General features: G+C 41.5%; 3 protein-coding genes and 1 long non-coding RNA gene across 7 annotated transcripts in view; 1 reads left to right on the top strand and 3 right to left on the bottom strand.

Annotated features, from left to right (window-relative positions):
* Positions 1-948, top strand: part of LOC133162640 (chemokine-like protein TAFA-1) — a 108,193-nt gene extending 107,245 nt beyond the window's left edge. The window contains exon 24 of the mRNA XM_061291978.1: positions 814-948. The gene's annotated coding sequence lies outside the window, so the exon portion shown is untranslated. The remainder of the gene's footprint in view (positions 1-813) is intronic.
* Positions 103-5,643, bottom strand: eogt (EGF domain-specific O-linked N-acetylglucosamine (GlcNAc) transferase). Its single transcript, XM_061291977.1, has 16 exons — positions 5,568-5,643; positions 4,591-4,824; positions 4,389-4,492; positions 4,174-4,282; positions 3,995-4,089; positions 3,814-3,918; positions 3,572-3,669; positions 3,073-3,176; positions 2,806-2,898; positions 2,619-2,690; positions 2,356-2,442; positions 2,144-2,212; positions 1,788-1,849; positions 1,554-1,673; positions 1,222-1,324; positions 103-966 (listed from the first exon to the last, which is right to left on the bottom strand). The coding sequence occupies exons 2-16, from the start codon at positions 4,807-4,809 to the stop codon at positions 820-822; spliced, it is 1,587 nt and encodes a 528-aa protein (XP_061147961.1). The 5' UTR covers positions 4,810-4,824; positions 5,568-5,643; the 3' UTR covers positions 103-819.
* Positions 5,644-5,833: 190 nt separating this feature from the next.
* Positions 5,834-12,187, bottom strand: tmf1 (TATA element modulatory factor 1). Of its 4 annotated transcripts, none has more exons than XM_061291500.1 (17): positions 11,647-12,187; positions 10,212-11,572; positions 10,035-10,138; positions 9,832-9,958; positions 9,618-9,723; positions 9,340-9,482; positions 8,913-9,079; positions 8,555-8,711; positions 8,271-8,363; positions 8,037-8,193; positions 7,750-7,942; positions 7,594-7,663; positions 7,419-7,511; positions 7,279-7,338; positions 6,895-7,053; positions 6,667-6,792; positions 5,834-6,599 (listed from the first exon to the last, which is right to left on the bottom strand). In XM_061291500.1, the coding sequence occupies exons 1-17, from the start codon at positions 11,780-11,782 to the stop codon at positions 6,459-6,461; spliced, it is 3,393 nt and encodes a 1,130-aa protein (XP_061147484.1). In that variant the 5' UTR covers positions 11,783-12,187; the 3' UTR covers positions 5,834-6,458. The 4 variants fall into 4 exon arrangements, with proteins under 4 accessions (XP_061147484.1, XP_061147480.1, XP_061147483.1 ...); XM_061291496.1 differs by having other exon boundaries at positions 7,231-7,341; positions 11,647-12,186; XM_061291499.1 differs by having other exon boundaries at positions 7,279-7,341; positions 11,647-12,186.
* Positions 12,188-21,585: 9,398 nt separating this feature from the next.
* Positions 21,586-23,756, bottom strand: LOC133161704 (uncharacterized). Its single transcript, XR_009716107.1, has 3 exons — positions 23,375-23,756; positions 23,058-23,251; positions 21,586-22,363 (listed from the first exon to the last, which is right to left on the bottom strand). It is a non-coding gene; the product is annotated as an uncharacterized LOC133161704 (long non-coding RNA).
* Between the last annotated feature and the right edge of the window lie 285 nt (positions 23,757-24,041).

Raw genomic sequence — 24,041 nt, 5'->3', positions numbered from 1 at the left:
AAGAAAGTTCAGCTTGTTTCCCTTTCAAGGTCAAACTTCAAAAAGATGATTGATTTAATGAGGATGGAGTATATCTTTGATGCGTCAGATGATCAAAACCGATAAGAGAACATTATTGTGCTTTATTATTTTTTTGTAAGATATTGTCTTTTTTTAAACTGTAAAAGTTAAACCCAACAAAGTTTGCCACTGCTTTTTTGATCAAATGCATTATCAAAGTTGTGTGTGTGTTGGGGGGGGGGGGGGTTATATTATAGGATCAGTGAACTTATGCAATAAGTATGGACTACTTGCACAGAGTAAAGTTGAATGGCTAAAGAGGACAGAGTTTAAGAAAAAAAAGAATTGAAAGAAAAAATCTAAATACAAAATAAATATACATAGAAGACAATGATACGTTTAAATAATTTGCTGACTCAAGTATTTAGTAGATGAAAACTGAGGATCCCTCTATGTCACAATGTTTAAGTGAATTGTACAGCGTTTTTATTCTCAGGTATAAACGTCAAGCACTCACAGGAGGCTCGAATCAAGGTGACACTAATCCAAAGGAACAACAGACCACATGTTACGGGACAGCGGAACAGATGCTCATTAGCCAAGTTTATCGGTGTGGAATGAAGCAGTGGTAGCGGAGGAAATGAAGAAGTATTTTGGTAGTTCTCCAGATGTGTCAACTGCTCACATTTCACTAAAGTACTCAATAGGACGTAGCAAATGACCACTTTGATTTTTTAAATTTAAATCCAATCCCAATGTTACTATATCTCCCGATGTCACCTACATGTGCCTTTTTTTTTTTACCCAACCAAGGACTCGCTACAGTTCATCACGCATGATACAACGCTGCCATTTGGGATGCTGCGTGACGTAAAGTGCTGCCTCCAGCACGAGGCGCATGAATTCCTCCACGTCAAAAGAGTAGTTGGTGAACTTGGGATGGTCTCCAAGAGTCGGGTGATGACCCTACAGAAGACATGAAAGGGTAAGTCGAGCCAAACAGAATTTCTGTCAAATAAATCTTCTATATATGTGCAACAGACTGCAGATTATAAATTTAGATGTTTTTGTGGGTTCAGTTTATATACAGTATTAACTCATTTCCATACTATAAACTTCCATTTTAACTGGCATTGAATGAGTTAATGGCAAATAAACATGGTTATGTTTATTTCTCAGACCATATCTTAGAGGAGTTATTAAACATAAGGCTTCTCATACCTTGTCCTGGGGGTACACTTTCTCCTTTTTCTGCCAAGTCATATAGCGAATGCCCCTCAGCCGCGCCAAATCTCGATAGCAACCCTCATCCTGACAATTATACCTATGAGGGATGGAAGCACAATTTTTATCTCCTGCTGTCCTAACTTAGCCTCTCTTCACTCTTTCTTGCTAAATATTTCTCAGTTGCATGTGTACTGTTATTTGAATCGTAAGCTAGCATGCAAAAGCAGTAATTGGTCGTTACCTCATAACCGGAGGTGGGCAGACTTCAGCCTTCTCCATTTTTTTTGGTCTCACACACACATACGGGTAAAGAGGAAATCACTTACAGCTCAAAGACCACAGCCCAGTCGGGTAGGAAGAGTAGATGCGTAAGTCCCGCCCCGTGCATTCCGATGAATATGTCCGAGTTGTGAGTTATCCTCAATTGCTCAAGGAAGGCAACGTCGCTAAAACAGTCATGGAAAGCAACGTCTCGGTTATGCTTACCAACAAAACACTGTCACCAATACGCTATATGTGAAATATATTCAAATTGCAGCCCCCTTCCAAGAACCACTCACTTGTATTTGTAGTCATGCACACTGACCTCCAGCTGCAGCACTGTTTTAAGAGCATTTACGAGCTGCCATACAAATACAAGAATAAGTTAGCGTGAGGACAAATGTGGAACGTCAAGATCACATCACATTAGTGCTCAAATAAAAACTTGCAGCACAATCATTTATTTCTGTAAAATAATTAAAACAGTAACAGTTAGTTGAATCATCCAGCAGGTATGAGACATTACTCTTTGCTATAAACTGGCCCAAACCAAGGGAGATGTTTAAAAATGAAGGAAACATGGAAGAAGAATGTAAGAAAAGGGAACAGGGGCTCAAATGAATAAGTGAGAGGAAGAGGAAGGAGCTGGACTCACCTCATTTTGGTTGATTATTCGTCTGTATTCTGTGCTGCGTGCCAGCACGGTAACACGAACACGGCCCACCTAAAAACATCAGTTTAAAAAAACAAACAAGCAATGTGAAGCTGAAAATAAAAAGCTCGGTGGAAGATTGGAAATATTTATATTTTCCAGAGCTTTGTTTCAGAGTAGGAGTTTATTCATTGTTTATTGTTTAAGTCTCTTACCATGGGTCCGTTCTGCAGTATGTCGAGACGATGGAGGACATGTTGGGAGAAAGCCCGAAACATCCCTTCACTGTAGCAATCAGAGATCTGCCGTCAAATACAGCAGACAAATCCATTTTTTTGATATCCCACGAGTGCATGTCAATTATCAAGTCCATTTTATTTCTACAGTACAGAGGACCGCCAAAATAGAAAATGCAAATCCAAATTACAGTTGAGCAAGCAACACAAATTCACGCGAGTAAATTTATTGATCAACTTACGAGTGGTGTGTTGTAAAAGAGACCATATCTCATTCTTGGGAGAAGGGAGAAAAAGGCATCTTTAAAACATACCTATGAAAGCATAAAATACGTTAAAGGCAGACATATATATGAGCCCAGGTATCTTGGGATCGATCTGAATAACTTTTTATCAAAAAATATTCATCAGGGTGAAAGTTTTACTTACTCTTTTAAAATCATACGTCTTCAGGTGAATAATATCACAGTCTGAGAAGGCCTTCCATATCTCTTTGAACAAATCTCCATATTCATAAAAGCTCTATTCAATTACACAGAAAGAAAAGACCAGTACATTAAAACAGAGCAAGAATGGAAAATGTGTTTCTAAAAAAATAAAATGTGCCTTATTGGTTTAAAAGATGCTTATATATAAAAATGTCTTCCCTTATGAGTGTGTTACCGGTGACATATTTGCTGGTTATGAGGTACCCACCGTGTCCCACATTATTATGTGGATGTCGGTGCTGAAGGAGTTGTTAATGTGCTGGGAGATGTAGAGGTTGACAAAGTCACAGAAATGATGATACATGTTCACCCCTGGCCAAAACAGACAGTTATTATTTATTGTCACATGATTGAAAATGGGAAATTGATGGTATGAATTGGCATAAAGTGAAAGTCAACCTTAGTTCTTTTGTCATAATGTGTTCTGTGCAGCCTAACTAGTCGAAGCATAGTTTTCTGTTTTGTTTGTGGAATCGGGATTAAAAACAGGCAAAATCAACCTGTTTGTATCCATCTCAGCGGCGGCCACTTTGCCACCAGTTCCCTGAAGCTGAGCCGTGATCGGTTGAGACCTGGACTGGCAATTGTGATGTCATTTTCAGGCGACAGCAAGTGGCAAAATGCCCGCCCTCTGAGACATACTACTGTTATGAAAATCTTTGGATTGATTTTGTCTTTAATAGTGCAACAAAGAGTTTCTGTCTTACCAGCATCCAGTTTCATGAAAACTGTTGGTTTTTCTATGGTGATGTCACAGGATTCAGCGTGAAAGTCCAACTCTGTATATGTTTGAAGCTCTGCGTACCTAAAAAAAAAAAAAAAAAAAAAGAACAATTAAATGCCAATGAAATCAAGTGGCCAAGCTCCAGGATATGTATGATTGCTAAGCTATTGATTAGGAAGAAAATGCTGTTTTCTTTTATTTGTGGAGTAAGCGGGTCTCTCTCACCAAGACTGCAATGGGCTCTTGTGTTTTCCCGCTGCAGCAAGTGCTTGCTTGTCAAGTCTGCAGTGACCACCGAGCTCCCCTTTCTGAATGAAGTCCTCCTGGTACCTGCAAGCATAAACATGAGTGAGCTGCGAGAGCCTCCCAATATTTGGAAGTCATGTCGTTTCAAAACAATAGTGACCTTTCATGACTTCTGCGCGGTTTCCGCAAGTCCAGGTAAAAGTTAGTTGCTTTACAGAATCTTGCATGGCTAGTGCATCTTAAGGAGGAGTCCCCCTGGAAAAATGTTGTAAGAAATATTTTAAAGATGTTTTTTCCTGTTGATTCACAGACCCACGAAGGAAATGAGCAAAAACCTACGGGCTTGCTGGCCTTGCAAAGTGTTTTGAGCTCAGAGCGGCGCTCCTTGACGTAGCCGAAATCACCCTGCTTCCAGAAAAGATCCTGGGCCGCCTCCAATGAATCTGCCCTAACAGTACAGACACTGTAAATATCGATGCAACTCTGCAAAGTCACGGCACAAAGAAAAGCTGTATCCGAACAAAAGCAAGTAAAAAAACAGTTTGACATAGTACCATCCAGAATCAACGTTGTTACAATTGGGATAGCTGAAGCGGTTCTCTGGCTCACAGTTCTTCTCGTAACCCCAACAAGAAGACAAATTCAACTGGGCAAACTCCTGAAAGAAAAAATAATTTTGATATCGACCAATATGAATACAACGATATACTTTCCAGACATATCGTCCAGCCCAAGTTCAGATATGACAAAGCTTACTTTAAAAGGACAGAGAGGGTCAAGCCTGCATTGCTTGGCGATCTTCTTGTTGTTGGACAGGAAATATGAAATGTGCTCCGGCGGTAGGGAAATGCTGCTGTAGTTGAACACGGGTGCCGACGGTTTGTGATCGCTGTCGTCACCGGTGACCACAACAAGGGAAAAGAGTATATCCAACATTGCCAAGAGCAGCATAGCAAGAATCACACTGACGTGCATGCAGGCTGCTGAGACCTGAGGTCAAAAGGGAGAAAAAGTTTGATTAAGAGCATGACCTTCACACCACAATGGAACAATATGTGGGCATGTCAAGGGTGTGGGAACTACATTCCAGCCGGATCTAAGTCCCACGTATGGGAACAGCCTGCTGCAGGAAGTCATTTGTGAGCTCTTTCCGACTTTTGTTTGGGAAATCATGTCGCCTTAAGTCAGAAAACTGTGATCAAGCATCATCTAAATTCATATGGGCATTTGTACTTCTGCCCAATTCAACGTCTGAAATTATTAAAACAATAGTAGCAAAGGAGGGAAAAGGCTTAATGTCCATAAAATCCAAAATATTGGGACAACCGTTCTAAAATGTTCTGTAGTTGGAGTAAATATGTGCACATGAATTGATGACGTGCACAAACAAGATGCAAGATGTGCAAGATGCTGATTCTGTAGCCAATGTTGTCAAACATTTAGCTAACATTTGTTTACAATTTCTTCTTGGTTTGGAACGTGTTTGGAACACATTGCTTAGCTGCTGTCTGCAATGACAGCTAACATTTGCTTATTGATGCTTGATCCGAGCTGCTTTGCGATGTTTAACGTGGATACTACATGGGATGCTATCGGGACGCTAATTCAATAGAAAGCTCAATGCACTATCCTGCGCGTACAAAATGCTTTACGAATAAGCGTTACTTGCACATAGCTCAAAATCAAAATCACCCGCAGTTTGTTGCGATAAGTTTAGGAATGATCACGTTTACCTTAATGCACAACTTATTTTTTGCCCAAGTGTAGCGCTGCGAGCGCCGGTGGTGGCCATAACACCGGAAACTAGGGTGTAGTGGATCGTGATTACCGCCAGAGGGCGCAGTTGTTTTAAATTTACTGTCTTGATTTCTCTCACACAACTTAATTGAGATAATAATTTCAGTCCCTGCGCCATTTTCGTCATGTACAATGTGTCCCATGCTCCTTATGGCTTATTAATTTGTTATGAAGTACTTTCTGTAGTTGTCAGAATAAGGAATACGATTTTTCCCCACATTTATTCGTATACATTTATACAATTTAAATGCCACACTTTTAGATCTCAACAATAGAGCACACGCTTCTATGACTACGCTATTAAACAATATTAATATGTTTATGTACTGTACAACTTAATATTTCAGACAAGAAAACATGGAGGCATTTGTGCAAGTGTAAAAAGCTTCACCGCCTCAAAACGATTGCAAAGATGATTGAGTGAAACGAGTCATGTATTATAAAATTACAGGTGGGGAATGACACTGTACTGTAACTTGTGTGTTGGGCCACCGTGAGCTGTTAGAATAGCATCAAATATTTATTTTTTTAAATCCAAAACTTCTTTCTTGATGTCAGAAACTCATTGAACCTTTCAGTGACTTCTCTGCAATGCTTGGAAGCTTCAGTATGTTGTTCATTGTGTTTTTGATTCTTTATCTGTACAATCAGTGTATCCTTCAAACCAATTGGTACAATGCAAAGTACACAGTGAAAATTCACACACACCAACCTGAATATTGAGTTAACGATAATAAACATTTTTCATAACACAGAAGATTTATCTCTTTTTAAAGTGTAAAGTCTGACTTTGTGAATATCCCACATACAATCAAAGTGCAATAGATTTATTTCTTGTTCTTCAGCAGTTCGTCAATTTGCGTTTTGAACATGCTCTTGACATCTTCAAGGTCCAGCTTCAGCTCTTCAGCTTCTTCAGCTTTTTCTCCATACATCTGTAAAATGGTGTTGTGCCTCTGCTCCAGTTCCTGAAAGGCAAATTAAGAGAAGTAAATACAGATCCCCCAAATAGGTTGCATATTTGTTAGGACTCACCTTGAGCTGAATTTTTAACTTGGGGATTTCTGTAACCTGCTCCTGCATTTCGTCATTTTGATTGGTGAGCCGTACCAGCTCTTCTGCCATTGCAGCACGACTCCTCTCCAGACTAGAAATCTCAAGCTAATATGACACAGGAGAGCAAAGTGTTGATGGGGGGGAAAAACTTGAAGAGTGTCAGCAGTAATTTCAAAAATGAAAACCGCTTTTGTTTTAATGTTCTACCTGCAACTGTGCTATCTCTCCTTCCCTTAGTTTGAGTTGAGACTGCATATTTTCAATGACGCTGGAGCCACCGGACAGCCGGGCCGCTTCATACAAGTTGGTTCCGCTCATCGACACAGACATGCTCCCGTTCCCCATTGTCTGGTCTAACGAATCATCCTTTGGAGGTAAAAAAAAAAAAAGTTCTACACATGCAACCAAAAGTGCATCCAACCATTTTTAAAACAAGTTATATAATTAGTATGGCTAGTAAAAATAAAATGGATGCACTTCTCCAATGTTACACTTAATTGAGTACTATTTGAGGTAAGTGTACTTTTTGTGTAATTAGTGTACCTGTGAAAATATAGATGTGTGCAAACCCGCATTGTCGGCCCCACTTACGGAGCTCGAGCGGGAAAGTGTGGGCGTGGAAGAAGCTGGTGGGTCATGAGTTACGCTCTTCTGCTACAACAGAGAACGAGAACACTGTGAGAGAAGTTAAGAGACGACAACGGACACAAATGAGATTCAACGGAGCGAACCTTTTCCTTGAGTGCCTCTTGTGCCAAGTAGTACTTTTTCTTCTCTTGTTCCACCTTCATTTTCTCCATCTCGAGTTGATTAGTGAGCAGCAGCTGGTAGAGAGCACACGTATGAAAAGTAAAGGAGACGTCTTGGAGAGGTCAAGAGCAACAAGTGGAGGGGGCAAAACCATACCTTTTCTTTTTTTGTTTCTTCGAGCATGCGACTGTGTTCTCCTCGCAGATTTTCCAACTCAATACGCTCCCTATAGTCAAATGAGTCAATGAGCAGTAGAATCTTTGAGATGCAGTTATCATGATGGGTTCATTTTTTTAATCTGTACTTTACTACCTGCTGCTTTCATCTTCCAATTTCTCTCTTCTTCCCTTCTCAGTCTCCACAAGTGCCAGGAATCGGGCCTTCTCCTGGCGAAGAAGGCAATTCTGGGACTCAAGCGAAGCCAACTGGCACTTAAAGGAGATCAATTCTTCCGTGGCTGCACGTTCCTTCTCAACCGCAACGGCGAGTTGCGCCTGGGCTTGGACTGAGAGTACGAGAGGAGAGATCGAAATTAAGAAGAGGTCTTATTTATTTAAATCTTTTTTTATAACTCGGGAAAAAAATCATTTGATTCTTACCAAGCCTATCAGAGATGTTCTTCTCTAATTTTTCCCAGGTTGCCGTTTGTCCGGCCAATGAAGCCTGCAGGTTCTCAATTTGACGTAGCAAAGGCCTCGTTGCTGACGTAACGCTTTCACTCAGCTCCTGGTTCCTTGACTCCGCCTCTTGGAGCCTCTGTGGATCAAGGTAGGAAAGAGTGATATACATAGACAACCAGATTTGTAGACTGAGACCCAACACGACAGCATTACCTGCTGCAATTCACTGATCTCCTCCCTCAAATAATCTTCTTTCCTTGCCTGCTGTTGCTCCGCCCTCTGAAGTGCCACTCTCAGGTCACCCACCTGCACGCCACATTACGAGTTACTGAATGAGCATTTAGCGCTTTCAAATGATAAAACTTCCTGCATGACATTAGAAGTCTTATTAATGCCATCTCTTGTGCATTTCCAACTATCGACACAACAGTGATAAGCCAACAGATCCGGCAGGCATCCGTGTTTGATCGTGCGAGTAAAGGTTAAGCGGGTGTCACCTGGTTGGCGAGAACCTCTTGCTGCATCCGAGCGTCCTCCTGGGCCTTCTCGAGGGCCAAGCTTTGCAGCTCCTTGACTTGTAGCTCCCGACTCAGAGCTGCCTCTTCCACCTGACTGGCTCTGCTGGCATTAGCTTTGTGAAGCTCTGCTAGCTCCCTACAAACCAAATGGTTGAAGATTACCATCAAAAGTTCAAGATATTCATATTTGCCGATGTGTATGGCTTTTTCCTAGTTTTTGTTCCATACAGTTTCTGACATAGTAGCAACAACAAAAATATTTTATTCTCAGGCTAATGTGCTCAGAGTTAAAGTAAGAACTCTGGTCCCAAATGTATCAGAGCAAGCTGGTGTTTACTTGTAGGAGTTATCCAGAGCAGCCTGGAGGCTTCTGTTCTTCTCAAGCAGATCTTCAGAATCTGTCTGCAGCCTGCTGTGTTCCCTCTCCTGACGCTCCACAGCCGAGTTGAGCTTCTTGATGGTGTCTCGGTGCTGCTTCTCCACTTCTTCCTTCCCCTCCAACACCTACATACAATTTTCAAAACAAAATATACTACTTCAATCCTTGGGGGAAAAAAATGATGGCTGCATGAAAAAAAAACTCGCTATCGAGTTTTTATGTGCACTTTCTGTAATGCTCTAAAATGCCACCAGAGGGCACTAAAGCCATTTGATAGAAAATCTGCCTTACTTTTCTAATAAGGTGCTTAGGTCTTTCTGTTCTATCCTGGTTTTGATTTTTTCATCTTGCCAGAAAAGATTGAAGCTATGCCCTTAAGTCCCACCTCCTGCAGATGCCTGAGCTCATCCTCCAGTTCCTTAATTTTCTTCTGTTGCTTGGTGAGTCTTGTGTCACTGTCCTTCTCCTTTGCACGTAGTTTCTTGATGATGTTGCTGTGCTGAAGCTGCTGCTTGGACAACTTTTCACCTACAAGTGAAATGCAGACAGGCCAACATCTTTGTTATCCTGAGCAACATTTCATTCAAAAGGAGAAAGCATAATTTGGGTTTATTTAACTGCTAGTGTATTACTTAGTGTATTTAGTGTTTATGGAGTATTTACCTTCTTCCAGCAGGCCTCTGATCTGTTCCTCCTTCTCTTTGATGAGCTCCAACGAAACACTGGAGTGCAGTCTTGACGCGAGTTCCTCTCGCAGACCCTTAATTTCCTGTCAAGATATGCCAACTTTAAACCAAACATTTGGGATCAGCTGGAGCTTTTCTCCATTTGTGGTGTAATTATTTTAGCGGCAAGAACTCAAATATATCCATGTTACCTTCTTCGCAATATCTCTCTCTTTGCAAGCCAGCTGAGCTTTCCTCTCGGTATCTGCTATGCGCTGTGTAAATTCATCCTTCAAGGACTGAACTGTGGAGCTCTCCCCCTTCAGTGTTAGAACTTCACTGTCGGGGGGAACACACGAGAAAAAATATTTTCAGTATACAACGCTTTCCGAGCATGCCAATGCCCTCAACTCACTCTCGCAGGTTGTCACATTGTTCCTCCAGTCTCGCCTTGTCCTTGCTAGCCGCCAGTAGCTGAGACTCTCGCTTCTCAAGGCGGCTCGACAGCTCGTCGATAACCTACAACAGCGCAAATTTGCGTTTACACCAAAACTGTTTTGCTCAAGGATTCTTATCGAAACAAAATAAATACCTTTTGAAGCTCAACCATCTGAACCGTCGAAACACCTTTCATCTCCTCAGTGAGTGACGTGACGAACTCTTCAACGGGATTTCGCACCGGCGAATCCTGTTGCTGCTCAGCCAGCAGTTCCAGTTGTTCACAATTCACCGGCGTCACACTCCGTCCACTCTCCTCCATATCGTCGACATACTCCTTCCGCTCGCTTTCGGTCGAGCACTCTTCCTTCTCCTCGTTGACCTCATTTGTACTTTTCACCGCTGCATCTTCTTGTTTCTCACATACATCTGATGGAACATCTGCTGCAGGGAGAGCGCCCGAAGTTACGGAAGCCAGCGTCCGACTGCCCGGGATCTCGTCATCTGAGTTAATCTCACTGACACTCCGACTATCCAGCGACTGCACACTGAACGAATCAATTCGCTCAAATGCATCTGAGGAGGAACCACAACTCTCGGTGAGTTTTGGGTAGTCGTCCAGGCGAGGGAAATCTCCACAAGCAGAGGCAGTAAGAAGCTGGAAGGAGCCATGCATCAAATGAAGGTTAGCTTTTGCTTCTCCGGTTTCTTGTCTGGAGCTAGCTGAGCTCTCACTCAACACACTCTCATGGTCCAGCACTTCAATGTCACTCGTGGTGGATGTTCCCGAAGAGAAGGCACTAACTGGAGGGGAAGGTGTGTCACTTTGCCGGTCTTCTGTTTTTAAATCTTTTTGCTCCAAATGTACATCCTTGGAAGATTGGGAGGCTGGTGGATCAGAATGTTTCGAGTTTTTAGATTCTGAGGAATCTGTACAAGGTTCAGGAGAATGCGAGGGAGTTTCCCCAACTGGGTATTCCGCTTGAATCTCTGGCCACTCCACATTGGAGTCGCCAGGAACTTTGGTGACAGAGTTATGTTTTTCTCTGCTTGTGTTGATCTTTGCGTCATCTGGGCTGCTAGTAAGGTCATCCAAATTTTCAGGAGGAGAAACTGGCTGGAGAAGAATCGCGTCTTGATGTGAGCATTCAAGCTCCAGCGGTTGGCCATCACCGCCTGTCTGACATTCGTGATCCGAATCAACAGACTCCGTCTTTTGGGGCTCCACTTCTTTCTTCATCGCAGCATTTTTTCTATTATTTTCTTTTTCCTGAGGCTGTCTCTGAGATTTAGTAGGGGGTACAGACACTACCTGGGATAGGGTGACGCATTGCCCATCTCCAGGTGGCAGGAAGGCACTAAAAAAGTTTTCAGACTCATCCACAACAGTGCGGGTGACAGGAGTCGTTATGGCCTCAGAGGAAGGTGGAGTTGAAACCTTTTCTTCAGGTGGTGCTTCCCACTGGGTTATCCCCCAACCACCACTTAATGACAACTTTTCAGGCAACGTCACATCTGACCCAAAAGAAGAAAGAAAACATTTAACAGCGTAAACATTAGATGCTAAACATCTGTTCTATCAAATTTACCGTCATAAGGCATTACAGTTGTATCACTCCATTGGCCTTCTTCTTTAATGTCCAGAACACGATCGATTGATTTCTGAGCAGTTGTTAATGCTTGTTTGGCGAAAGTGGACAGGTGAGCCGCGTTGAACCAACTCATCTTAGCCACAAGCTAGTTCCTAACTGTTACGTGAATTGAAGAATAAATCAAAGATCAATGCATGGTCGCTTTAAATTGGTCTGCATATTTGCTCTCAGCGATTTATCGGACGTGACAACGCTTTGTTATGAAAAACTGTTTTGGTCAGACTCGATTTGTTGACAGCTAGGCTAGCTAAAGCTAGTATGGATTAGCATTAGTCATGAGCTTGCAATGAAGACCCGATCGCGTCAGTAGAATATTAATACTGCATTAGTCGGCTACCACGGTCATCATAGCAAAAGTATCATCATCATAATCCATCGTTTTCGATTGTTTTGGTCGCTCTCGGATGGTGAGCCCGATGCTTTAGCAATGTCGTTGCTTCCGGTCCACGTAGCAGCATGACGTCATTGTTTAGTCAAGCAGCTGCGAGTTGGGTGCGTTTGGAGATTTATTCCGAGGGCGCACTGACGCTCAGACCGTTCGAAAAAAGGGGGGTGACAGGATTCTGACTTTTTTTCCCTCAGAATTCTGACTTTATTCTCAGAATTGTGACTTTAAAGTGGGAATTCTCACTTAATTCTCAGAATTCTGACTTTAAAGTGGGAATTCTGAACATTTAATATCAAGGTCAATTGACTGCAGTGTCGCCTTAAATTAGCCAATAGGGGGCAGCATTTTTCTAATTGTTTTCTATCGTGGTCAGTGGCACAGACTTGGCAGAATATGCAACAGCTGTCGGACAACATATCTGCCAGCTTTCAAATGAGGCCAAATATTGAAAATCCGATTGTCAAAAAAAAAAAAAAAATTTGATTTAAAATGTCCTACAAAGACATCTTCACCCGCAAATGGTACCCATGGTATGAATTGTGGCCTCCTATTGCCGCAAAAGTCAAATGGCGTTGTTTCTCAACTGTTTTGCAACAGCCCATCAATAATCCCATTTTTTTCCAAACAATAACATAGTATACAAGTCTCAATCATTTTATTCTTTGTAGCCTCAGCAATTAAATTACAGTCAGTGGGAGATTGTAAAATCCTCCTAACGTTATAGGCAGGCATTTGCCAAACTGTTAAAACATTGCTATATTGTATATGTAACAAACAGTGAGACAAAACAGCTGTGCAACACAATAAAGATGCACAATAATGTAGATTTACTGCATTGGTCTGCTATCAGAGTGTAGAATTACATGAGGCATTTAGTGTGAATGGAAGACATAAAATTGAGAACCTGTGATTAAGCTTAATGGCTTTAGTGGGGAGGATAGCTCCCACAAGTATGTGATTTACTACGTCGGCATTGAGTTAATGAACCTTTGTGTTTAATTTCTCATTCCACGATGATTAATGAACCTGAGAAGGACTTGCATGCATTTTAATGGGCATGCAAACACAATTGTTCATTCGGTTTGGACTTTTAAATAGTTTGGGAAATGTGAAGTAAATGGGACAGGGGACATGGCGGACCAAAAAAAAAATGCAGATCAGTATCCAGACAGACTTCATATTTTCACTCTAGGTGGATTTTTGGGGGGTTCGGTTTTCACTTCCTGTTAGTCAAATCCTCGGTCAAATTCATTTTTCTGTATTCAACGGTAATGGCAGACATTAGGAAAAAAATAACACACGGGAGCACTTGAGTATTGAAAAGTCATGTGCAGTTATCTCATAGCTGTGACATTCATTACTAGAGCTGGTGTCAAGATGCTGAATGTACACAGTTTTCTGAAATAGAGCAGTCAAAGAATAGAATTCAAAACATCCTTCAGTGCTGACACCATTGTATAGATTCCATTGAAATGCCATCTGTCATCCTCCCACCTTAACAGGAACGTTGGGAAAGTCACTACCGTGCTTTTGAGATGACCTTGCCATCCATCACAAAGCAATAGTGTATACAGCGGACGGGGGAGCAAAAAAAAAGAGCCCTAAAAATCAACTTTTCTTGTATTCTCTCATTTGTCACCTTTGCACTCCTTACCAATTTGCCATCCAAAGTCTTTGCGTCAGCCTGTCCAAAGAGGTTTTGATTGTGCCGATGATAACATGTCACAAGGCCGTGTCCCAAATTCCGTGCAGCAAGATTGGAACGCTACAGGCTGGATTTGTGTTATTGTCTAGTTAAGTGATTGATGATGTTGCTCTCCTGCGGTGCTTTGATAATAAGATGCCGATGATTTATCACCGCTGCTCACGATGTAATTAGATTCTAGATTTACACTCAACAAACAGTACTTTCTAGCTATATTAGCCTGATAGGTGTCTGGTAGTGAGCACAAAGGGGTCACCGCCAAATATGCGGTGGGATGTTTCAATTCTGAAGCTTGAGTTTTGAGGCAGAGCCCCACTGACTCCTTGTGCTCGCCACTTCCTGCCGGTAGGGGAGGACCGGCTATGACCTTGCTAAACATAGTTTTTTTTTTTTTTGTAGTTTGGTCCTGAAACGTTTTTTTAAGATGGAGGAGGAATTCTGAATAATCGGGCCAAGAAGTGGAATTCACCGTCACTTTGTTGAACTATCATCTTCTTTTGGTGATAAATAATTCCATTTCCTAAAGGGAAGTTGGCTTACCTGGCTGACAAATAACAGGCCAGGTATGAGAACTTGTCTTTGTCATTCTTCAGATATTTTCATCTCCCTCCTTTGTCTTTCGAGAACAACAAAAGCGTTTCTTACGGCAGAATCTTAAGTCAGAGGAAGGGAAATTCCCCCCAGATTTTTCACCACCGTTTATTCCGGCTTGCGCTTCCTATTTCCTGTCCTCCTCGCCATGCTTCCTGCTTTTCCATTCCTGCATCACCATTGTCTCCTTCTTGCTAAAAAGAACTGTTGTTCTTTGTAGAGACAACATCCAGTCGGTCAACATTCACTCAAGAATTTCCTCCTGGGTGAAATAGAGTCCCCTGAATGTGTCTGGATGCTTAATCAGGTGCTGAGATTTTTTTCTCTCTCTCTTTTTCTCATCAGACTTTCTGACAGCTTGGGTGTGTACAAGGTATATTCAAATGAAGTCGCAGTTGACAATAAATCCTGACATCAGTCAGCATCAATGTTATAGTAACAACCTCCTTTAGCAAATGGAGGCCCATTGAATTTAATTGTCTGTGAAATTCCAATTGTTCCGGTGCCGCTTAAACCATTATAATATTTTCATTGCAGCAATATGTTTGCATATGTACCTCCCATTGGCCATATCATTACGATGAAAAAATAGGCGCTTCACTGGTTGAAGTAATGATTCATCCTCGTGTGTGCTCGTGTTGTTATACTCAATGTGAACATTTTCGGCTGTGCAATAGCGAGGCCAGAATCAGCTGAGGCTTCACTACGGAAGAAAATGCAAATGACGGAGGTTAATATAGTACATTCATTTGTTGGACCTAATTCTATTCATAATTATTCGTAATTATAGGCACTGTACCCCCTTAATCTCCAATGCACACAATATATAATCACATGAAAAAATAATGACTCTATTCTTTCTGATTAAAAAGAGGAATCCCAGTTTATCTCCCAGCATCACACCCAATGCCAGCCAGTCCCGAGACCCGTTCCAGGTTCTAACAGACCACCCAAACGCTCTGAAAATTAAATGAGCCGCTGAGGTAATTAAGAGTAAATCCTCGCTGTCTTCTCCAACAACCGTTTGGGTGTAGAGTGGGCGAGTCTTACCGTATTAAGCCTGGCAAGAGTGGATGAGAACTTGGAACTTCATCATTAGACCCCAGCTGGTGGAGATACTGGTACCTTTCATTAAAAAAAAAAAAGCTTCACCAAAGTGACAAACATTACCCTAATACTAATTCTGCAGCATTGTGTGTATGATAATGTACTTTGTAAAAATATATAAAATAATGCACTATTGCAACACGGTCCAAGCAAGCAGGATGTTTACTGACTGAAGAAAACATTTTAAAGCCAATCATTCTGATGAAGTCTCATCCTCCGATAACAGCTGCCAAGCAACAGATTAATAATGAAGTGGAAAATGAAATTACGCTGAGTCATTAAGTTTACTGCTCTCCGTGGGAGCAAATAATGGGCCTGCCAGTGGATCAGAAGCCAGGACACAAAAAATGTTGGATTATAGATGAAATCGTTCGAATGTTTCACAGTTTACACATACCTGAGGGGATCGGTAACCTCCTTTTGTCAAAATGATATTATGGCACTTGACTAGCTGCACTCGAATAAGTTTTCTGTCTGTCAAGCGCTCCTGTTGAAAAAAATCTTTTGCATACAGAGAGTTTCTATACACACATATAGCTAAGTGATATATTTTTATTCATATTATAAATTGTATTTCTATCCACATATAGCTAAATGGGACCTTTTGATTCATTATTCTTCAGCAACAATCCAATGAAGACATGCGTGAAGTTGTCAATCGCTGTTGTCAAGAGGAGGTCTTAGCTTGCAGGACATTGCCAGGGAATCGATACAGCTCCATCACCGCTTAGATTTTTCTCTCAAACCTTTCACCGCTTTATGACTTTCACACCGAGACAAGACATTAAACCACAGGGCGAGCTTGCATGTTCCACACTGGAGTTGTTCAATCTGCTCAATCTGCTCCAACCTATCTGCGCTATGTGAATCCTGGTTTACTAAACCGGGTTTAGTGATATTATAGCGTCAGCTGCTAAACACGACAATAGCTTAAGTTTTCAAATATTGTAACCTTTGTAATCCGCATAATGGAAAACTTTCATAACAAAAGCGTCTCGTAGTTATATTTTCAAGATATAACCGTAGACGATCTTGCAACACCGGTAGCCTTTAACCACTGTTTTATAAGAGCCGTATATTTGTCTTGGCTATATTCTTCCCATGGTATCAGTGATGTTGATAAATGTCAAGAGGATAAAAGCATAAATGTCGGGAGGAAGAAAAGAGTTCATAGTGCTCATAAGAAGTAACATAAACAAAGATGTCCCTCAAGGGCAGTTTCTAGGAAACATATAAAAATCACCTCTGAAGAAGCCTACACAGCCCTGAGGGTCCAGTCTCAAGTGGATCGGCACTACGCCGCTTTTACGCAGACATATTTCAACCTAGTGGCATACACTGCAGCCACATACTGTAGATAGTGAAATTCCCACATCAACACCAAGACAATACTTTGCTCCTAATGAGCAAAAGAAGCCAAATTATAAATTCAGCAGCACCCGTCTTGTAAAAGAAAAAAAAAAGTGAGAAGGGCGCGGTGATGATCCGAGTGTGATGACATTCACGAATATCACGCTTCCACATCAGGAAGTGTACACGTGCAGGCAGGATGCGTTGAGTCCTCACACGGGTACATCTAGTACTTGCTGGCGAAAGCTACAAAAAGTGTTAATTATATGGAGTGTTACATAGAGATTTATACACTCATCGGCTACAACGTTAGAGACCTTTGCACAATGTAGTTGCATTCAATTCTGTTTCGAGACTGTTGATTAGCTCTGACATAATTGCTATTTGGTTCACAATGTGCTGTTGATGTTGGAGCGGCAAGATTCTGCAAGCAACACACAAACTGAACCTACCATGTATATTTTGGAATATAAAAGCCAATGTATGCACTGGCGAAGCTAGAGGGTGAGCCGTAGGGGCACTGCCCCCCCTGAAATATGCCAAGATAAATAATTGACTTTAGTTCTTTTACAAATTTTTCTTGTATTTTTGTCATCTGTAGATCATACAATAAATCCTTATCAGCATTTTTTTGCAGACCCAATGATATATGCTTGCCCCCCCCACCCCCCCCCCCCATGAAAAAAAATCCTAGAAAACCCACACAAGCACACATCAAACATCCCACAATGTTCATCAATACAATGCAATACATCTTATCTGTGTCAAGGACTTGAATATATTCATAAACGCAACTTGATCAATTTAATGTACTTTGCTGTCTATTTAAGCTGAAGTGAAACACACGTTAACTTGTCATTTTGGGTAATTCGATTTGCTGACACGGCATAAAACGAAATATCGCATGCATGATGTATTATCTTGTCAACCCCCAGCCGCACGCATCACCATTATTAAATAGACCGAACGGCAGCAACGACGTTGGCCGAGCTCCCGTCTGCCGGCAATGACATTATTGCTATTTATGAGTTTTGATTACTTGTTGTGAATTTGCCTCTTCGCTGTTGCCACTCATTACCATAATCATGTTAGTGTTTGGATGTGCCCTTGCGTTGTCATTCCACACGCTAATGAATGCAGATCGGTGATGAGACGATGACAACCTCGTCCTTTGCAGCTTTGGATTCAGGTACAACCTGGTGGAGCTTTCCTTCATCCTCTGCTCATCACATTGAAGGTGTCTTTGCACATGGTTGTCACGCAGCGGGTGAAGACACATCCCCCTCAGTGGACATCTTAAGCTTCATTTGGTTGTCTTTCTTGACTGTCAGCAGCAATTACAGCACCTTTCTGGGAGAGCCAGCTGCCCTCATATTATGTTTCATTTCACTGGCGCAAGATGCACAACAACCCAAAGAGACAGCTACACCGTAATTCCGTTTGAGAGGAATGAAAAGTGCAGCTGCAGATGAATATAGGACACACACACACCTCTCCAAGAAAGGACAAGGGAAGGAGTGCGGTTTTGTTTTGCACAATAAACACGTGTCCATCCTAAGAACAAAGCAGGAATCCCATTGTGAGCTTTTCCCCCAGGAGGATGGATATCTCCCATTTTATGACTTGCTTATGTCTGAGTTTGCACAAACTTTGTAATGGAGCTCGTAAAACGGCTTGAAGGTGCAGCTTTTCTCACAGTGAGCGACTCTTGCGGATTCAGTGAAAGCAGCACAGATTTTTTTTTTGTCGTACGTTTTTTATTGATATCGCTTGCTCAAGCCTTTGGCGGAGAAGGACAAACCATGATGCTAACCATAGCAATACAAAGTTTAATGTGGTGGGGATCATAAGGCAAATATTGACTGTAAGAGTTTATGACAGCTATTCAAACATAATAATTTTTATTTATTTGTCAATATTTAGTCCAGCAGCCACCAAAAGAATGACGACTTCTTTGAATATACAAAAAAGTCACACATATTGTGGATTGGCAATGAAAGCATAGTATCCAGCCATACCCTCATAAAAACTTCGGGTAAATTAATTCATTATAGTCATTAAATTCTAATAGTGAATATGAACTTCAGGCACTCATGAATGTACTTTTTGAAGAAATTCTAATATTTTAAGATGACCCATTGTATTGCAATTTCTTTTAATTGGACCACACCTTATTTTCCCCTCGATAATTGAATCAAAACTAGATAACAATAACTGATGCTTATTCTGTTTGGGAGTGGCTGTGACCTCAGCTGCGCTTCACTATCACTTACTCATAACAGACAAAAACAAATACTCATTTTCCAATGCCCTCACACACATTTGTTCTAAACAGATATTGGGAGCTGCAACATTTGGGGCTTAAATCTTACTTATTGCACTGGCGCCACAGTCTGTGCAGACAATGGCCGCCGGGTCAGTGAGGGGTAAAGCGAGGGAGTCCCATGAGGTGGACTAGGAAGGATTTTCTCTGCAACGTATAATGACAGCACAGGCAATATAAACCTGCCAATGGGCTGAGGTGACAGTAACGATCGGTTGAGGTTCATTTTATCAAAGCTGACCCTTTTGACCTCCGGGTTCCCATGGAAACTCATTGTCCCTTTAGGGCCGATCGCTGGTGATTGACATCGCCTTGGAATGACACACACTGCATGACCCGAGGCCGATATTACGTTGAGATAATGTTATTGTAAGTGTCCTCTTGCTCTTCTCCCTTTCATTCGGCACATGAGCGCACACGCCGAAGATCACGCCGGGTCAACGTCTTTTTTATTATCTCACACCGCATGACTTTGGCAATACTGCAAGCCGTGCATTACTGTTGTATTAACTGCATGGTCAAACACAGATTGGCGTGGAAGGCTGTAGGAACATTCAGTTACAAATGAAAAAACACTATGTATAGAAAAATAATATAGAAGGAAATTTCAATAGAGAAAAAAAACCTCTTTGTGATTCTAAAATACATTATTGTGTCTTATTAGAATGCATATCTCTCATTTCCTGACCGACTTTATTAGAGAGCTCATAATTATTCCAAAAGCATGATGAGATCTCATCAGAACTAATTTGGTTCTATCAAACAGCTCAAGCAGTAGACGTGATTCAACCTGGCAGAATTCTTGGCAGAGAGAACCCAGACCACCATATTATCTTTGAGCCAAAACTCTCACGGTTCGGACGGGGGAAGCGGAAATCAAGTGTCGCCGCTGGACCAATGAGAATGAAGGTCTGGAAATATATAACACAGAATGCACAATATGCCATCACATCAGTCATTGATATCTGAGCACACAGGCAGCATGATAAAAGATGCATTGTCAGAAGAAGTTGGAAAGCCCCCCAGATATTTTTTCCTCCCTTGCACGTACGACCATCATTGTTTTCGTCTCTGCTGCAATTTATGAACATGTTATTTCTGTGAATGAATGGAACTGTTTTATCAGAGGCTTTTGATTTATGCTTCACGATTGGATTTTCTGCTCCTGTGAGATGTTCTCAAGGTCGATTAATTTCGCAGCAATGAAGTGAAATCATAAAGTCGTAAAAGCCTCATCGCAGCCAAATGACTACTTCAGTATTTTAGTTACGTAATTCGAACTTTGTGTTGCTTACACCGACTCCTGCTTGGCCTTGTGTCAGAGGGAAACTTTGCCAATACCGTGTTTTTCACTCGCACGAGGATCTACATCCTCCCACTCTCCCTTTGACTCTGAAAATTGAAAACAAATCCAGGAAAAGTGATTTCTGACCTATTTTTTCTTTTTTTTTCTTTTCCAGAATAACTCTCTTGTTCAACATCCAAAACTGATACCGTTGGACCCATGGAGTCACAAAAAGTCACACAATGCAAAGCTACGACGCTGCTCAGTTATCACCGAAAGCCACCGTACGTATGTTACGTCCTCCGCACGATTGTGCTTTATTTGGTCACAAATTACTTTTTTGCATAGGGCATCTTGAGGATTTTAAATCATTGTTTTTACAGTCAAGCTCGAGGATTGTCTTTGCGCTAATAGTAAAAAGAATAACAAATGTGTCTGTTATCGGAGTCTGACCTACTCCAGGGGCTTCGGGCTAATTAATGGCACTGGGACAGCTATTGTGTTGTGCATGTGGCCTTTTACTACAGAGATTTTTTTTTTTTTTGTAAAACCATGGCCCATTTCTGGGAGGGGGGAAGATAGACTGAATGCAAACAGCACTGGCCAATTTTATGTAAATGTGACCGAATTAACTTCGTTGTCACTTTTATTGAATGTCTTCATATATATTGCATCGTGAAAAAACACACAAAAGTGACAACAGTTCCCCGTCATTGATCTGTAAAGAATTCAGTGTTGTGACAAAGTGCTGATCTCAATGCTGTGCGGCTTGTGCATGTGCGTGCATAAATGCAAAGGCTGCCGAAGGGGTGTGGGACACGACACTGGCTTTATATTGCACAATGACATTTTTATTTCAGGGTTTATTTCACCAATAAAATGCTTTTTAACCCTTTCGGGTAACATCTCGTGACAAATGTTAAAACCAGGTATTATAAAACAAACATCTGGAATTATTATTTTTTTAAATCTACAATACAAAGTGTATTGCATATTAATTTCACTGACCTTTTTCAGTGATATTATTAATAATTTGACACATTTTGACTTTCACAAGCAATTCATGTGTTTTACAAGAAAACTACAAAAAAATGATGTGCCCTCAAATTCTAATAAAGTCTCCGACGTTCATAAGCATATCCTCAGGTGGAAAGTATCTTTACCAGAATATACATCTCAGGGCAAACACCCGCGTCTGAGTAGAGCGCTGCGGTTGGAAATCAATAAAACATGTCAATAATGAGCCGATCCATTACAGCAGTCAAAGGCTTTTGCCATCCAATTACAAAGGCGGTCAGGTCACTTTAAAGAGTCAACCTGATTGTACTATCACATACATCAGTGCCTGATCTTAATGCACTTCAGCTATTTGCATAAGGGATTGATTAAGTACCTCCGGCTTAGATATTAATTCGAAATCAAAACCTGGCAAGAAGCCTATAATGTGCAACACGGGCGAGAATGCGCTTTCCTGTAATAAAAAAAAAAAAAGTGTGATGTCACACTTGTGCTGGGGAATAAAAACACTCAGCAAATCCATTCAGTCTAGCGTTGGCAAAGCAGGTATGGATTGTCTCAGTTCTGGGAACAAGTCGCTGACCCTTTTCCCCGATCCCTTTCCTGTTTGGAGCAGAGGGCCGCTGAGCAGAGCGGAGATACAGTCGGGTTGTTCCGTGTCGCCGCAACATGTTTTCCTCATATCACAATTCTCCTCTATTTCAGTCATGTCATGTTCCAGGTGGAGTGACGGAGCGCAGACACGGGCGGTCCAGGAAATTTGTGTCCTCTATCCAAAAAAACATGTTTTGACCGTCTGTGCCACATCTGGAGGGGTATTTACTCCTGCAGCCATTCTTTTGCTCAGCCCTGTGACACAATATGCTTGATGGGATCTATTTGCACACCCTGCAAAAGCAAAACACGTTTGGGAGCAATGGGAGGAAAAAGGTCAACTGCGGTGGGTGTGAATAGAAGACAAGAACAGAAAAACAGATGAGAGCTATCTTTAGTCGTCCATTAAAAAAAACAAAAGTCTGCTTTTTTTTTTGCAGCCATAAATGTGCCACTAATTCTGCAAGCCGGCTCATGACGGTAGGACAATAGAGTTGGTGGGAACAAAACAACTGAGTCATGTATTGTGCAACATACAGTAGATTCAGCATGGTATTTGTGTCTTAGATCAGTGGTGGGCAAAATATGGCTCCTGGCCCACGTATGGCCCACGCTCTTCTTTAATTTGGCCCACGGAGCAATTACATGATTGAGAATCCTGTGATATTTGTTGACTTAGTTTGTCATGGTAAAATTGATCATCTAAAATAGATTCATTCATTTAATTTACGTTTTATTGATTTAGGTCATTCGATAGTTTTTGTTCTCTGAACCATACTATATTTGATCTGCGGTACGATTTTAGATGTCCCTCACAGCATTTCACTGGCATGCGTTCGACTGCAATTAATAGATGATAATTACATTTAATTATAACGTCCCTAATAGCACTGTCACACCCAGATGATTTCTTTCGTGATGACCTTCATGCAAGTGGGAAAAAACCCTCAATGTAGCGATTACGATGTACACCCTCCCCGACTCTTACCCCTTTGTGATTGAGCTTAACTTAATCCCCACCGCACCAAACCATCTGGAATGGGAATTTGAAGGAGGATGTATTGTGTCTCCTGCAGTCATGCCCGAAGCCCAATACAGCTGAGCTAATTCTTTAACTTCATCCCGCTGCCCAAAGGGTATTCACTTCATCTCCCATGTTGCAGTTCGGCCGCATAGATCGACCTTCAAATATGTTGATGAAAAGGAGAAATGAGGTGAGGTGTTCCCATCCCGGTATGTGGGCATCAAATTGGAGCCGGGGGCCATCAAATTGTAGACATCAAGCGGGCGACTATCCCAGCCTACCTGAGTAACACAAGGTGTCCTTGAAGCCTGCCACGAGTCCTCCGGTGAAGCAGGTCAATGTTTGCCTGTTCCTCGAACAATCAGACCTTCGTAAAGCATCGATCAATCATCTCCGAGAGAGATTGCTCAAGGGGTTAACGTCGCCAACCTTTCCCATCTGTTGCCAAGGAAGTGTAGCCTGTTGTGCAGGAAACAGGGAGAGCGGTTTCCTGTTATGAAGAGAGGCTTTTAAAGGGTTGCTCTCATTCAATCAGGCAACAGATGCTGGGCCAGGAAGCCCGGCCAAAAGCAAAATCTTTGGAAACTGTTTTTAGGAACTTTTCTACAAAGAAATAATTACACTGACTGAATGGTCTTTTCGGAGGAACTTGTGAGGGAGGCTGAGGAGTTGCAGTAGTAAAGGTGTTATGTGACAAGGCAGTATTTTATATTTATGAATTAATTTCCCAGCTACTGTAGGTATCGAGGAAAAATAAAATCCTCGAGTCCTACCTGTAAGCATGAAAGTATATTATTATAATTTTCATGTTAAAAAGCTAAATGCACATGTTTGGCAATAGGCTATAGTAAATGGCAATATTTTATTTGAACAAAAAGAACTTTTAATTTTCAATTTTTAGGCACATTGGTGGCCAGCAAGCACAAAGAAGGTTTGGTTAGTGTGGGG

The sequence above is a fragment of the Syngnathus typhle genome, linkage group LG11, assembly GCF_033458585.1.
Source record: "Syngnathus typhle isolate RoL2023-S1 ecotype Sweden linkage group LG11, RoL_Styp_1.0, whole genome shotgun sequence".
Classification (NCBI taxonomy): Eukaryota; Metazoa; Chordata; class Actinopteri; order Syngnathiformes; family Syngnathidae; genus Syngnathus; species Syngnathus typhle.
The sequence above is the reverse complement of the archived record's forward strand: the minus strand, read 5'-3'. Positions and strand labels throughout refer to the sequence as shown.